Source organism: Hipposideros armiger, unplaced genomic scaffold, assembly GCF_001890085.2.
Source record: "Hipposideros armiger isolate ML-2016 unplaced genomic scaffold, ASM189008v1 scaffold_41, whole genome shotgun sequence".
NCBI classification, from domain to species: Eukaryota; Metazoa; Chordata; class Mammalia; order Chiroptera; family Hipposideridae; genus Hipposideros; species Hipposideros armiger.
Genome location: NW_017731391.1, coordinates 5,169,482 through 5,182,810, shown reverse-complemented (window position 1 = coordinate 5,182,810; position 13,329 = coordinate 5,169,482). Strand labels below are relative to the sequence as shown.

The following is a 13,329-nucleotide window of genomic DNA, read 5'->3' as shown; positions in this document are numbered from 1 at the left end:
TTGCAGATGCTTGCCTGCTTTACTCTGCCACCTCACTGATTAAACCTGTAAGCTATGCATTATTCTAGAGACGCAGTGTTATTTTAAAGTATATTTTAGGAGACATTTTATCCATCATGTATGTTAATACTGACCTTCCAGTTTTCTTAAGCTTTTGATATGGAAATTTCAGTGATCCTTATTCTACTTTAAAATTTACCCAGGATTTTGTTTTTATGATGAGGAGATGATTGCCATTGAAAAGAGAGTTTGTTTCTCATCGTTCCCAAGAGGAGGGAGCATGCCCTCGTGGGGACCTCCTGGGGAAACACCAGGGGGAGGGGGCGTGTCAGTCAGGAGGCAGAAGCAAAGCATTGGAGCCTTTATTGTGGGTTTTGCAGGAAGGAGTGGGCAAGCCAGCACAGGCAAGCTGAACAAGCTTAGGATTTGATCGTTCGAAGGATTTCAGTAGGCTCTGAACTATCGGGGTGGTCCCTAGGTGTCTAGTACCTGGCCAGGAGGCGATTTACAGTGGAGGACAGTGTCCTGGATTGCAGAATCCTAGAACTAGAAGGCAGGCAGATGGAGGGTATGGACTCTGGATTGGTTAGTTTGCATATCAGAGGCTTGCACTCAGCAAGTTGCTTGTTATCTCTAAGTACTAGCTAACCCTAAGAAGGGCAGTCCCTCCCCTGGGCCACAAGGCCCCAGGATGTCAAAGCATCATAAAATATAGAGAATAAAAAAAAACATGATTAATACGTGTTTCTAGGCATTTATTAAAATAGATTGAGTGTGCTTCCACAGAAGAAAACGTTGAAAGCCTTAGATTTGTAGCCTAAGAATAGCATATCCTTAAAATAGTGAGGATTTCACACTTAATCAACACTTGAGTAACAGAGTGGGCCAAGGTGATACATTTAAGTTGCTTTATGGATGTAGAGATCTTCTAGATGGTGGAAAAAAGTGCAGATATATATATATATATATACATGTGGGGAGATTTCTGGAGGGTGAGATAAAAGTTCAAGAAAAAGGTGCTTTAGAATTCAATTATATTTTCAAAAAAGCTTTTTGACTTTTTGTGATCGAGAAGGCTAGGAACCTGTAATTTCTTCACTCTTCTTTTGAGAGAGGTGAACCACATGAAAATAAATGGATAGCAGGGGTTTAGTTAGTTTAAGGATCGCTGGTGGTCTTTCTCACTGACAGATGACCTTACATTCTCTTCTTCCTCATTCCTTTACTTCTATCCAGATATTTTCCTTAAGCATCTTCTGCAGTGATTTTTGATTGCTTCTTGAAATTAAGATAAATATATTGGGTTTTTTTTTAGTGTGATTACATGGTACTTCCTCCATCAGACTCACACGAGGTGTTTAAAATGCTAAGTTCTTTAGCATCAACGGTGTCAATAGACTTGGCTTCACTTGGCAGCCATCACCCTACTTCCCGATTTCACAAGAGAGAAGTTAATTTTGTCACCAGCCAGTCTGTGGTTGGGCCATCTAAGTCCGGAGAGCAGAACTAGAAAGTTTTCATGGACTAGAGCTGACATGTCAGCACTCAGCTATTCCTTGGCCACATTCTGTGTCTTTGTGGTCCAACCAAATGCACATGCCTTGCAGCAAGGGCAGTTAGGAAATCTAGGGTTTTTTTTCTTTTTTTAATTGGATACATTGCTTCCCCAAATAAAATTTTGCGGAGGGATATTGGAATAGGCAGCTAGCAATACTCCATGCTTCACAAATCAGAATGCCTAGAGGTGGGGCTTGGAAATGTGCAATTTACCAAACCCCATGTGTTATCTGAATTATACTAAAGCCCAGGACAGCTGTTCTGTCCCTGGCTTTGCTCCTGCCAGATCCACCTGTTCACCGCACCCCAGGAGTTCTTCATATAAAGTAACAAGCCGACCTGCTCCCCTGCTCCCTCTCACACTTAACTCCCCTGACCCTCAAGTTCCCTTCTCTGTTCACATCACTTCCTCCTTGTCTGTGTGACTCTCAAAAGCCCCAATGTGAGGGTCGTATATGGAGACAAGAGGGTTTACAGGGCAGAGGTGGTACATTTCTTGCTCTTGTTGAATAAATACGTTAAAGGAAACAAGCCCATATCTTAAACTTTTAAAACACAAACCAGAAAGATATTCTCACTTTACCCTTTACTTTAAATTGATTAAAGTCAGCTGTTCTTTTTACAGTCACCACAGAAAATGTAAATAGTTGGATGAGACCGACCTTACACGGTGACTGAATACCACAAAAGCCCAGCCGTCTGAAGATAAGAAGAACAAAAAATCCAGAGCCTGAATTGGCATGTATCTGGGAATAGGTCATTTTGAGCATTACTTAGTGATACTACTGCTACCATCTCAAAAGCAGTTTCTTTTCCTTTTAGTTTAGGCATTACCCTATTTTTTTTCTGTATTCAGTTTTGTTACTCTTTTGCTTGACCGACAGGTTTAATCTCAATCTCAAAAGGTGGTACTGTGAGCATAAACAAGGCTGTGTACATGATTTAAATAGTCGCTTAGCCTGTCTTTCCCGCTCATGCTTATTTTTCCAGGTGGCAACACTTATATTTCTAACTGTAAACATAGAATCCCAGAGTTGGAAACTTGGTTATTGACCCTGTCACATAATAATAGTTAAAATTTATTAAAAACTGTTTTCTAGTCACTCTTACTCAATTTATTTTTTATTCTTATTTATACTGACAGTAATCTGGAGAAGTGGGAATTAGTCGCAGTTTACAGATGAGTCGACTCGGGAAAGTTAAGGGATTTTCCCAAGTCTGCTTATGACTTGCAGGGACGAGGCATGGAACCAGATTTATGACTCCAAAGCTTTCGTTGTTTTGTTATATTGACTCCCTCTCACCCTACATACGATAAACAAGAAGACTAGCGAAATGAATGGAATTGAGTACAATTGTGTGACTACTTTTACCGTCTTAATAGAACAACGTTAATCTATGAAATTCAGTGCATATCAAGTCTCAATCATATGGTGCTAATTTGATGCATTACCTTGTACACTTCTTTTACTGAGGATAATACAGCCACTTGTTTTATGGAAAGCTGTGAGAGCCAGTGTAGAGGAAAGTGAATGCGCAGGTAGCTGTATTGGCAGTTCTTAGTTACATTGCTTTATTGGTCAGTATTATGGTAGTTCTTTAATGTAAGAAATTGTTTTACTTTTAACAGTGCCTATAATTTTAGCAAGTTAAATATTAAAGTGTATTGCTGGGGCAGGTTTATAATAGCATGATAAAGTATTGGGTTGTTGGAAAAGTCATGACATATTTTTTCTGTTTTTCGTTGCAAAAATGTGTCATGACTTTTCCAACAACCCAATGGTAGTACAGTGACTCATTAATCTGATGCCTAAAAATAGCAAAACCTATGTGCCTGCAAATTATAGCCTCTTACATATAAAACCCAAGACACATTATGGCATCACATGATTACCTGTAGCAAGCTCTGAACGTTTCTAATGGACAGATAATTATCCTTTTAGAACCACTGATGAGACTTTAATTTTGACTGGGTCCCGATCTATCAGCCAATCACACAAGCTTGTTAGAAGTGCTTCACTCTGAAATACACGATGAGATTTAAGGAAAAATTTTCAAGGACTTTACATGCCTTAACTAGAAACTATACATTCTAATCCAGTCACCTTGAACAAGAATATAGGTAGCTCAGTGATTCTCAGTGAGTGGGAAAAGGTAAGTATTTATACTTGGAAAGCTAAGCTCCAGTTGTCCTATTGCTTTGATCTGTTTGTGAAATCTATATTTTGAGTTTCAAATAACATTGAGATTCTTATTTATCAAATGGGAACATGAGCATGAAATATTGAGACAAACGTTAACAAACTAAAGAAACCCAGTGATTAGAATCAAAAGAGAACGTGCCTCTGGCCTGTGTTTCTAGTAACCACTCAGGATACAGTCCTTTTCATTTCAGTTAGGAGAGGAAACACCATCCTTGTGAAAAGTTGCATTAGATATAAAGAGATAAGGCAAAGTTTTTTGTGGCTTTTTTTTCCTTCATTGGAATATGTATTGCAGGAAATATGTTGTCTCAACTCCTTTTCAAAGTTATTAGTGTTGAATACTCCCAAATATTAGAGAAGCATTTTAAGCCTTTGCCAACATGTGTACCTAAGGATTCATCCACCTTAGTATGTAAGACGTGGTGCATCTTTAAAAGTCTTTGAACCCAGATGACTAGCACTGTGCTCTTTTTCTTCTTTCTCACTGCCAAGAGGTCTAGTTATAATAAAGGTTCCCTCTTCTAGAGAAGGAAGTAACCCATCGTTTTAAAGGATAAAACATTGTACAGTCATTTGGAATATGCTGGCAATATGCCCCCAGCAATATGGATGAAAAAGGCTGTCTCCTAGCATTGGGGTGACTCATGCACTCGGCAGTGGGGCATTTCCACTGTGGTAAAGCACTAGCGGACTCAGAGCTGGGGGTTAACTTTTGGAGTAGGGCTGTGCTATCCTTAAGGAGAGTCACTCGTAGACTGATGGGGCTGGACTGTCTTGGATCTATTTGGAAACATGGAGAGGACATAGGGAGTAGTGTGTATACCCCAGAAAATATTTGGCTAGCAGATCAGACAGTACATTAGTAACAAATCACTAGGAAATTTGAATACTTTCACCTCCCTGAGATTTTATTTTCTCATCTATAAAATAAGAGAAGTCAGACTAGATGATATGCGGTGTGGTCTTCCAGTTATAATATTGCCATTTAAGTGTTTTGTCAGGGAAGCATGAACATGTGGCCTCCCCCTGCCAGTAAGAAATGGCTACAGCACTGGTCAAAGAAGGTGGCGTTGCTTAGGGTTCTTCCCCCCTGTCTGAACTACTTCTGCAGACTCATTAAGAAGATTTCCCAGGTTCTGCTGAGTTTCCATACTGCTGTGAGCTTTAACTCTTAACACACACACACCACAGAACAAAACTTGCGCAGCTGTCTTTATCTAATAACTGCAGACTTTCTTCTCTACCTAGTCCTCTCCTGTCATGGGACACAACCTGGGAGCAGTCATCATGGCAGGAATTTCCTGCGTTTTACTTACATGTTTGTGGCAAGTAGAATCCCAGGATCATAAAAATTTGGACCAAACTTAATATCTCTATTGTATTCTTCCATTATTCCATTAAGCAATATCTATAATTGTATGATGGTATAGGAGAATCTGGAGGAGGAAAATAGTAGTTAGGGGTGGCTTTGCATTTGGTACTATCAGTAAAATGTAGATAAAGTGTGTTTTTTATCATGTGTTTTAATAGAAAAGTGTCCTCTTGTCGTGATTTTATCATTGGTCAAAGAGTTATAATCTTTGATTTGCATTGATTGCCACTAATATTTCCTTAGCATTCTGCTCAGTAACTTGACAGACTGAAGGTATAAGCTTTAGAAGTCAAAGCAACTGCAAGATAGTTCAGAATGGCTGGCATCATATTTCTGTAGGCGTGTGAGAGTCAGAGGACCCAGGTGTGGAGTCCCATCTTCTTTAGTCAGTGCTACTGTAATCCTGGTCAGGTAGCTTTGTGTGTGTGTGTGTGTGTGTGTGTGTGTGTGTGTGTGTGTGTGTGTAACCGGTTTGGTGAAGAAAGGGCCCTTCCTATATCAAAGAATGGTATGATATCAGATAGTAAGTGAATGCTTCACAAAGCCCTATATGGCAAGCAGTAGATTTTTCCCGAAGTATTTAAAATGTTAAATTATTTTAAAAGTACCGTATTTGAAGAGCTCTGTGACCGATCTTTCTTTTAATAACAACCAAGTATGCCACTTTTTGTTCTAAAATGGTCGACTTGCACGTGTCTGCCTTCTTAGAGAGCAAGCTTGCACTGAGTCAAACGCAGCGTAGGCTAGAGATGTGAGGGGAAGATGAGGTATGAGTGCATGCTCCTTTATCTCATGTCCAGCCCTAATCTTTCTGACTAGCTATAACCCACTACCCTTATCTCCTTCCTGCAAGCCTCATTTTCTTCTATTCTTGTCTCTTCCTGCTTTACTCCCAGCTTTCTTTTTTCCTTTAGTACCTCTCTTTTCTTAGACCAGGGGAGGTGGAGGGGAAAATGATGGACTCTGTAGCTTTAAGCTCTGGCATCTTGATACTTATAGAGAATGTGTTTTACGTGCACAAAACCAAAACTAGCCAGTTGTGTACTCGGACCACATGAGCATCACTTCTGCTTTGTGATTCAGTTCTGCGTGCATGTCCTTAATCTCACCAGTTCATGTTGCTGTGGAATGGGAGATGAGTGTTTATGGCATTATTCTTAGGGTCAGAGGCATTATATCTAAATGGGAATTGTGTCTGAATTAGGAGTTCCTAACCTCGTATTATATTTATCTCTAGGGCAGGAGCGGTTTGGCAACATGACCCGAGTATACTACAAAGAAGCTGTTGGTGCTTTTGTCGTCTTTGATCTATCGAGAGGTTCCACATTTGAGGCAGTCTTAAAATGGAAAAGTGATCTGGATAGTAAAGTGCACCTTCCCGATGGCGGCCCTATTCCTGCTGTTCTCTTAGCTAACAAATGTGACCAGAAAAAGGATGGTGGCCAAAATCCTTCCCAGATGGACCAGTTCTGCAAAGAACATGGCTTCAGTGGATGGTTTGAAACCTCCGCAAAGGTGAGCTGTGCTTTGCATTTGTGTCTGCTCTGCTGTTCACTTGTAAATCTGAGCTGTCGCTATAAAGCACTTCGATGGATTTATGTGAGTGGTTGTTGGAGACGTAGAGAAAAGTGAAGCATAGCATGGTTATGTTATATATTCTTTCAGTCAGCAGCTGGAATGCTTTCACAATTGGTTCATGGGGAGGTGAATGGAAGGGCAGATTTTACATTAAAATCAGAATAAGCTGTTATTTAGAGCAAATAACAAGTGACATTTTCTGTGTATTTGAGTCTTCAAATGAAGTTTTTCTTGTGCACCTAAAGTTTATGGGGTATGAGGTGTATTGTGAAGCACAAGCATTTTTAATTTTTACAGAAGGCTTAACAAAACATAGGGCCACGTCCCTGGCGGAGATGTAATTCACGTGTAGGACTAACACAGTCATTGAAGGATCGGGAGACATGTGTTCAGATGGTGTTCAAAGAATTTTATATTAGCTGTGAATGAAAGAATTTGAACAAGAGGGACGTATCAACACTTGTGACATGCTTCTTCATGAATAGTAAAGTGAGAATTTTTCTTTTCACCCATTATGAAAAGCTGGATAATATGATTTTGAAGAAAAACAGAAACAATTAAGTTGTGAGTTGAAAATTTTAACAGCCTAGATACACAAGAAAACAAAGGTGAAAATCACCAGCTTTTATAAAAATTGGAGGGTGGAGGATGCTTATTTATGTGCATTGGAAGTTTCCCTTTAGATTCCAAGTTACAATCAAACTTATACAAGAGTGATGAAATGTTTGAGAAATTTATGATGGCAGACAAACTCGAAACCATAAGTTTGGTGTAATCTTAACACAGTTCCAGCTATTAGTATTAGCCTTCTGTTAATTTCTTGTATGTATTAAAAAAATAAAAAACAAAAACATGTTTATGCTAATCACGTATGCACTCCCTGGTTGCATTTAGCTTTATCAGAAACCCATCTTAAAGGGGAAGATTATTTGATGCCACTGATGATCAGAATAATGAAAGCAAAGTTATGAGAGACTGCACAAAAAGACCTCTCTGAAAATATTAAGTGATGATGGACTCATTGGGAAAAATAGTGTCTCCTGGAGACAGAAGTGTTTACTCCTAAGCTAAAGACTGTTTGTTTAAATAACTGTATTCTAACGTCTTAAAATTTAGATTCATAAGTAAAAAGTATGGTGGATGGTGGAAGAGGGATGAAGGCCAGAGAAGCTGCGCGAGCTCTTGGCCAGATAGGAAGTCAGAAATCACAGCAGGGAAGGCTCCTTGTAGACCAGCGGTTCTCAGCCTTCCTAACGCTGCGACCCCTTAATCCAGTTCCTCATGTTGTGGTGACCCCCAACCATAAAATTATTTTCATTGCTACTCTATACCTGTAATTTTGCTATTGTTATGAATCGTAATGTAAATATCTTTTTGTTTTCCGATGGTCTTAGGCGACCCCTGTGAAAGGGTTGTTTGACCCCCAAAGGGGTCGCGACCCACAGGTTGAGAACCGCTATTATAGATTGTGTTACATTGACGGATGGGGAGGAAAACATTGGTTAAGAGTAAAAGTTTTAGGTATGTTCTGTGCTTTCCTACAAATATATTAGAAACAGCTTCTGCAGAATTTCCTTAGTACTAAACCAGGAGTGTTCCAAGAGAATAACAGTAATATAAAATTTAGGTTAACAATTTTAGTCAGAGCTGAAAGTATTACTTGAAGGTCACTGCTAATACTTGTACTTCTGAGCTGACCAGCAGCTAACCTCAGATCTGATTTCTGCTTGAATTCTGGTGACCTGAACTCTAATACGAATGTAGCCAACAGACAGTTTTGAATTCATGAATTTCATCTCTTCACCTTTATGGCAAATAACGGATTCCCAATCTGAAAATGTGTGACCAATTAAGTTACAACATGGGAATTTCTATTCCTGATCAATTGCAACTAAATTTAGTTAGAGAACGTTATAATTATTTGATACAATGGGGATGGTGGGAACTGAGTGACAGTTGGACACTCAAAGATCAATATTTTAATTAAAGTTAATTCTTGTCATGCTAGTAGAGGCCAAAAGGCTTCTGTTGATGCTGGAAGAGATACTTTAATAAATAAAACAGGTCTTGCAGGTTTCTCACTGTCTGAGAAAGATGTAGCAAATAAGGGAGAAGACTAGAATGTGCCTTATGTTAAGTGGTAGGAATTGGAGCGATCAATCTGAATGTAATGTTATATATATATGAGATAAATATATATACACACTGTGTATTTCTGCATTCGTGCATGTACATATACCCACATCCACATCCACACACCCCTTATATGTAGAAACAGATATATATATATATATATATATATATATATATATATATATATATATATATATCAATGTGTATGGGTACACACATATATTTAGGTCTCTGCTGAGAGGGCTTAGAAGCAATGACACCACAGAGCCAATGAGTTTACGAAGTCCTTAGTAGTTTTAAATACTACTTTTCTCCAAAAAAAAAAAAAAAAAGAACCGGGGTTCACTAGAGAAATGACTGATTCTAGGACTGGTGAGACAAGGAAAGATGTGACCGATATTCTGTGGTGTCAGAAAGTAAAGCCCACTCACAAAGCGTGATGGGGACTTATGAGAAACGCACAGGAGCCTACTTATAGGAGTGCCAACATCGAAGACAATTGGAACCACAAAGTAAATAGTATTGTAATGGATTTATTCCATAGGATAAAATAATAATCCATGATATGAATAAACAAATGGATAGATAAGTGGGAGAGAAGAGAAAGCTCTTCCTAACAGTAGAATTCCAACTAATAAATGTAGAAGGAATGATGGAAAGTAGAAAATTACCATGAAACACCACAATAATTGTTTTAGGGAAGAATTAATTGATGCTAAAATTAATGGAAAAAAGTATGGTGAAAAAACAGGGTATTTACATATTTGTACTTACTGTGTACAAAGGTTAAAATAGTAACTTTTCAGTGGAGAAGCCTGGTAGCCATGATTTTAAGCAAGTGTGCCTCCTCAGCACCCTGAGGACACATCACTTATGTTTTATTCCTGTCAGAAATGCGTACCTTGACTCTAATGATAAGGAAGCATCAGAAAGACCCAAACTGAGGGATATTCTCCCGTCAATACTCTCCACGAGTGTCAAGTTCATGAAAGGCAAGAGGCAAAATCTGTTTCAGATTAAAGGAGACAAGGAGACATGCCCATAGAATACAGCTGCTCACCTGGATCAGAAATAGGACATGGAGACAATTGGTGATATTTGAATAAGGTCGTTAGATTAATGCTGACACAATATCTAATCCCCCCATTTTGATGGTTGTACTCTGGTTATCTAAGATGGTAACATCTGAGGAATATGGGTGAAGGTATATAGAAATTTTTACTATTGTTGCAATGTTTTTGTAAATCTGAAGTTATTTAAAAATGATAAGTTAAATACTTTAAAACTCACCGATTTTGCTATGTGTTACTTATTGTGTGTTTAATGACAACTTATAAACCTGTCACACAAATGTGATAGCTAGTGATTCCTTATGGACATCACACTTACAGCATTGCTTTTAGTTCTAAAAGTAATAATTTGTACTCAGAGATGGGGGAGCAGCATGATGCCCTTTGACACTTTTCTTCATAATGAATCCTGAATGCCTGAATTAGATGTTCAAGGGCGGGGTTCTATCATCTTAGTGCTATCATTGATGTGAGCGGCGACCCCGGGCAGGGTGTTGAAGATTCATTTTCACCGTGACGATATTTCCTTGAACTTCAGTGGCAAAACAGTTTAAAACGGTACATAAGAAAAGGTGATCCTTTGCAAATAAAAGAGGGTTCCATAGCCACATTACACATTACTTAACAGCATTGAACTCCTAGCGAACACTTGAGTATTGGAGAAGATGGTAGCTGGCGTACTTACAGTGCCTCTCTGAGGCATTTTCCTAGTTCCTGGTAATAACTTGACATCTTTCTTCTAAGAACCCTAAGAACTGATCTTGTTCTCCATTTCTGCATTACAGGATAACATCAACATAGATGAAGCAGCCCGGTTCCTAGTGAAGAATATTCTTGCGAACCACCAAAGCTTTCCCAGCGAAGAAACCGATTTGGACACAATTAAACTGGAACAGGAGCCCTTGACAGCGGAGAGCAAACCCCAGTGCTGCTGACTTGGCATCGGCTTCTCTCTGGTGCTCGTGTGTGCCGAGTGCAGCCTGACTCGACTTCTCCATGCGGAGCGAATTCCTGAGAGTGGATTAAGGGGGCAGAGGTGCTGCTCTGTGACTCTTCCCAGTACTGGGCTTTAAAATGACAATGACAGCACCTCTGGAGCCTAACGTGACCATTGGGTGAAGTAGTCCTGCTAGTGGCTCTCCACTTTAGATTGAACACTTAGGCTTCTGCTGTCATTGCTGCCACCATATTCAGGATAATGTTTACAGCCTTTCTAACATCTCTTAAACTGACAGTGCTCTGGTTTGGTAAGGTTTCCAAGTTGGAGCTTTTAGTGTGAGCACTAGGGTGGTAGTCTTACCGTAAGTGGATGAGTCTGTATTTCTGTATTCCATCTTCACTTTTGAGGAAGGCTTTTAGACTGTTAGCCACAGAAGGCTTAAAGTTCCTGTTTAGCAATTTTTTTTCTCAAAACTTTAATACTTTATGTATAGTTGTTATCCTTAGATATTATACTTTGACTAGGCTCAGCTACTGTGGTGTCTGGTTATTTCTCTTAAACACGTGAAAATGTCCTTCCTAATGACTCGAGAAGCACTCACACCACCCTAGAATCCTGGATCTGGTTGCTGTCAGTTGGAAACAATATAAATGAACGTTTCTTCTCTCTCTAGTACCTTCCGTCTTTCCCCTGTGTGTTTACCTTTCTGACTGAGGGCCTGATTGGTATCGCTGTTGTCATTCTCTCTAACTGGAACTGGTCCTTTCAAATCTATAACAGTCATGGTCAAGGAGAGAATTTATTTCAAAGCACACGCAATTAAATTCGAGGTTCTATAGTATGAATTATGAAAGTAACGAGGACGTGGGGTTTTATATAGAGTTTTGGACATTTACAATACAATACATGAGAAACTTAAGTCTGGTTCACAATACTTGTATTACCATTGAATCCAATTAAGTACAGAATAAATATTTTGACTGAAACCTTTGTTTTGAATTACTGTAGTGCTGGAAAGGTAATATGGGGTATACTTTTCTGCCTTAGAAAACTTTGTATCTCTTCACTGTTGCCTACTATTTCTAAGGAACTTAATGATAGCATGTGAAAGGTCCAGCTTACCTCTCTCAAGGGAATTTTAAAGGTATTTTGGACATAATCCAAAGATAGGCATAGGCTCTACTAAAGTGACTTCGGACGGGCCTCATGACGAGTTAAAAATCAAGGCCGAAGGGCTTTCTGAGACAACATGGAGCACACTCCCTCGGCCTCCTGTTTTATGGTCCTGTGAGTGCTAAGTGACTGGGATATTGGAAACGTCCTGGGAGTTACAAGACCATGGTTATTGTCTATCCTATACTCTTTCTTAAATCTATGTAAACTTGACGCTGAATAAAGGCTATTTTGTCTAACAATTTCTCTGTCTGAGCCCAGTAACATAGCTGTTAGGAGCAGGTGGGTTTGTGAGTTACAGACCTCTGATCATTGCATAGTTGTTTAATCAACTACTTGGTGTTCATAACATGAACTAATTATCCTTTAAGAGATGAATTTAAGTTTTAGTTGTTTGATTTTATTTAGGACAAGGATCCTTCCAGAAAAAGTTCCTCTTGGGAAAAATCTCCCAATCTTCTAAGATTAATTAAAAAGAGAATGTTAATCTTGCTCCTTTTGGAACTGAGGTGACAAAAACTCCAAAGTCATGTGCAATGACATCTGTGGTAGATAATCTTGAAGTCAGATATAATGAAGAATCTAAATGATAATAAATGTCTTAGAGAAAAACCAAGTATTCAAAACATATTTTTTCCATTAATCAAACTTCAAAACAAAATACTTGGCTATGTTCTAATGAAACAATTTTTTAGTTTTGAGTCTGTGAAAACTAAGAATTTAAAGGACAGTATCTTTGAAAAGATTTATATGGGCTTCCAACCATTTTCAATAGTTGAAGAAGAGAATTTTTTAGTATTTCCCAAGTTATGAAATGTAGTAAAAATTCCTTTTAGAAGACATTACTGAAAATATTTTTTTTTCTGAATTACATTCTGCTGTGTAAAAAAAAATTAATGCTAGTGATATTAACTGCACTTCTCTGAGCTTTGTATTTTAGGCATTTGGGCATGTAGGAATAGTTTGTCATCAGGGCATGTTAATAATAAATTCAGCAGTGCATCCTTCTGTTTTACTTATAGAGAGATTTTAGATCTCACACAGAATCAACACAATTAAAGTGAGTGAAGAAGATATGTTTAGAGAATGGAAAACTGCAAAGAAAAGTGACAAGAAATTGTCATTGACCATAAAGCGAGTCTATTGGAGAGTATGCGAAGTTTAGCATTTTGTTAACATCTTCATTTTTATGATCAGAAAGTAATTATAGTACTGAGTAAAGTCATATTTACTGGCCAGAAGCAGAAAAGTTGTGAACCATTTTAATAATTTTTTTTTAGTCACAGGTAAATAATATATGGC

General features: G+C 38.5%; 1 protein-coding gene across 1 annotated transcript in view; it reads left to right on the top strand.

The window, feature by feature from the left end:
* RAB32 (RAB32, member RAS oncogene family) overlaps window positions 1-11,840 on the top strand; it is a 30,762-nt gene extending 18,922 nt beyond the window's left edge. The window contains exons 3-4 of the mRNA XM_019638920.1: window positions 6,371-6,648; window positions 10,700-11,840. Coding sequence (XP_019494465.1) covers window positions 6,371-6,648; window positions 10,700-10,849 — 428 coding nt within the window. The 3' untranslated portion in view covers window positions 10,850-11,840. The remainder of the gene's footprint in view (window positions 1-6,370; window positions 6,649-10,699) is intronic.
* The last annotated feature ends 1,489 nt before the right edge of the window (window positions 11,841-13,329 follow it).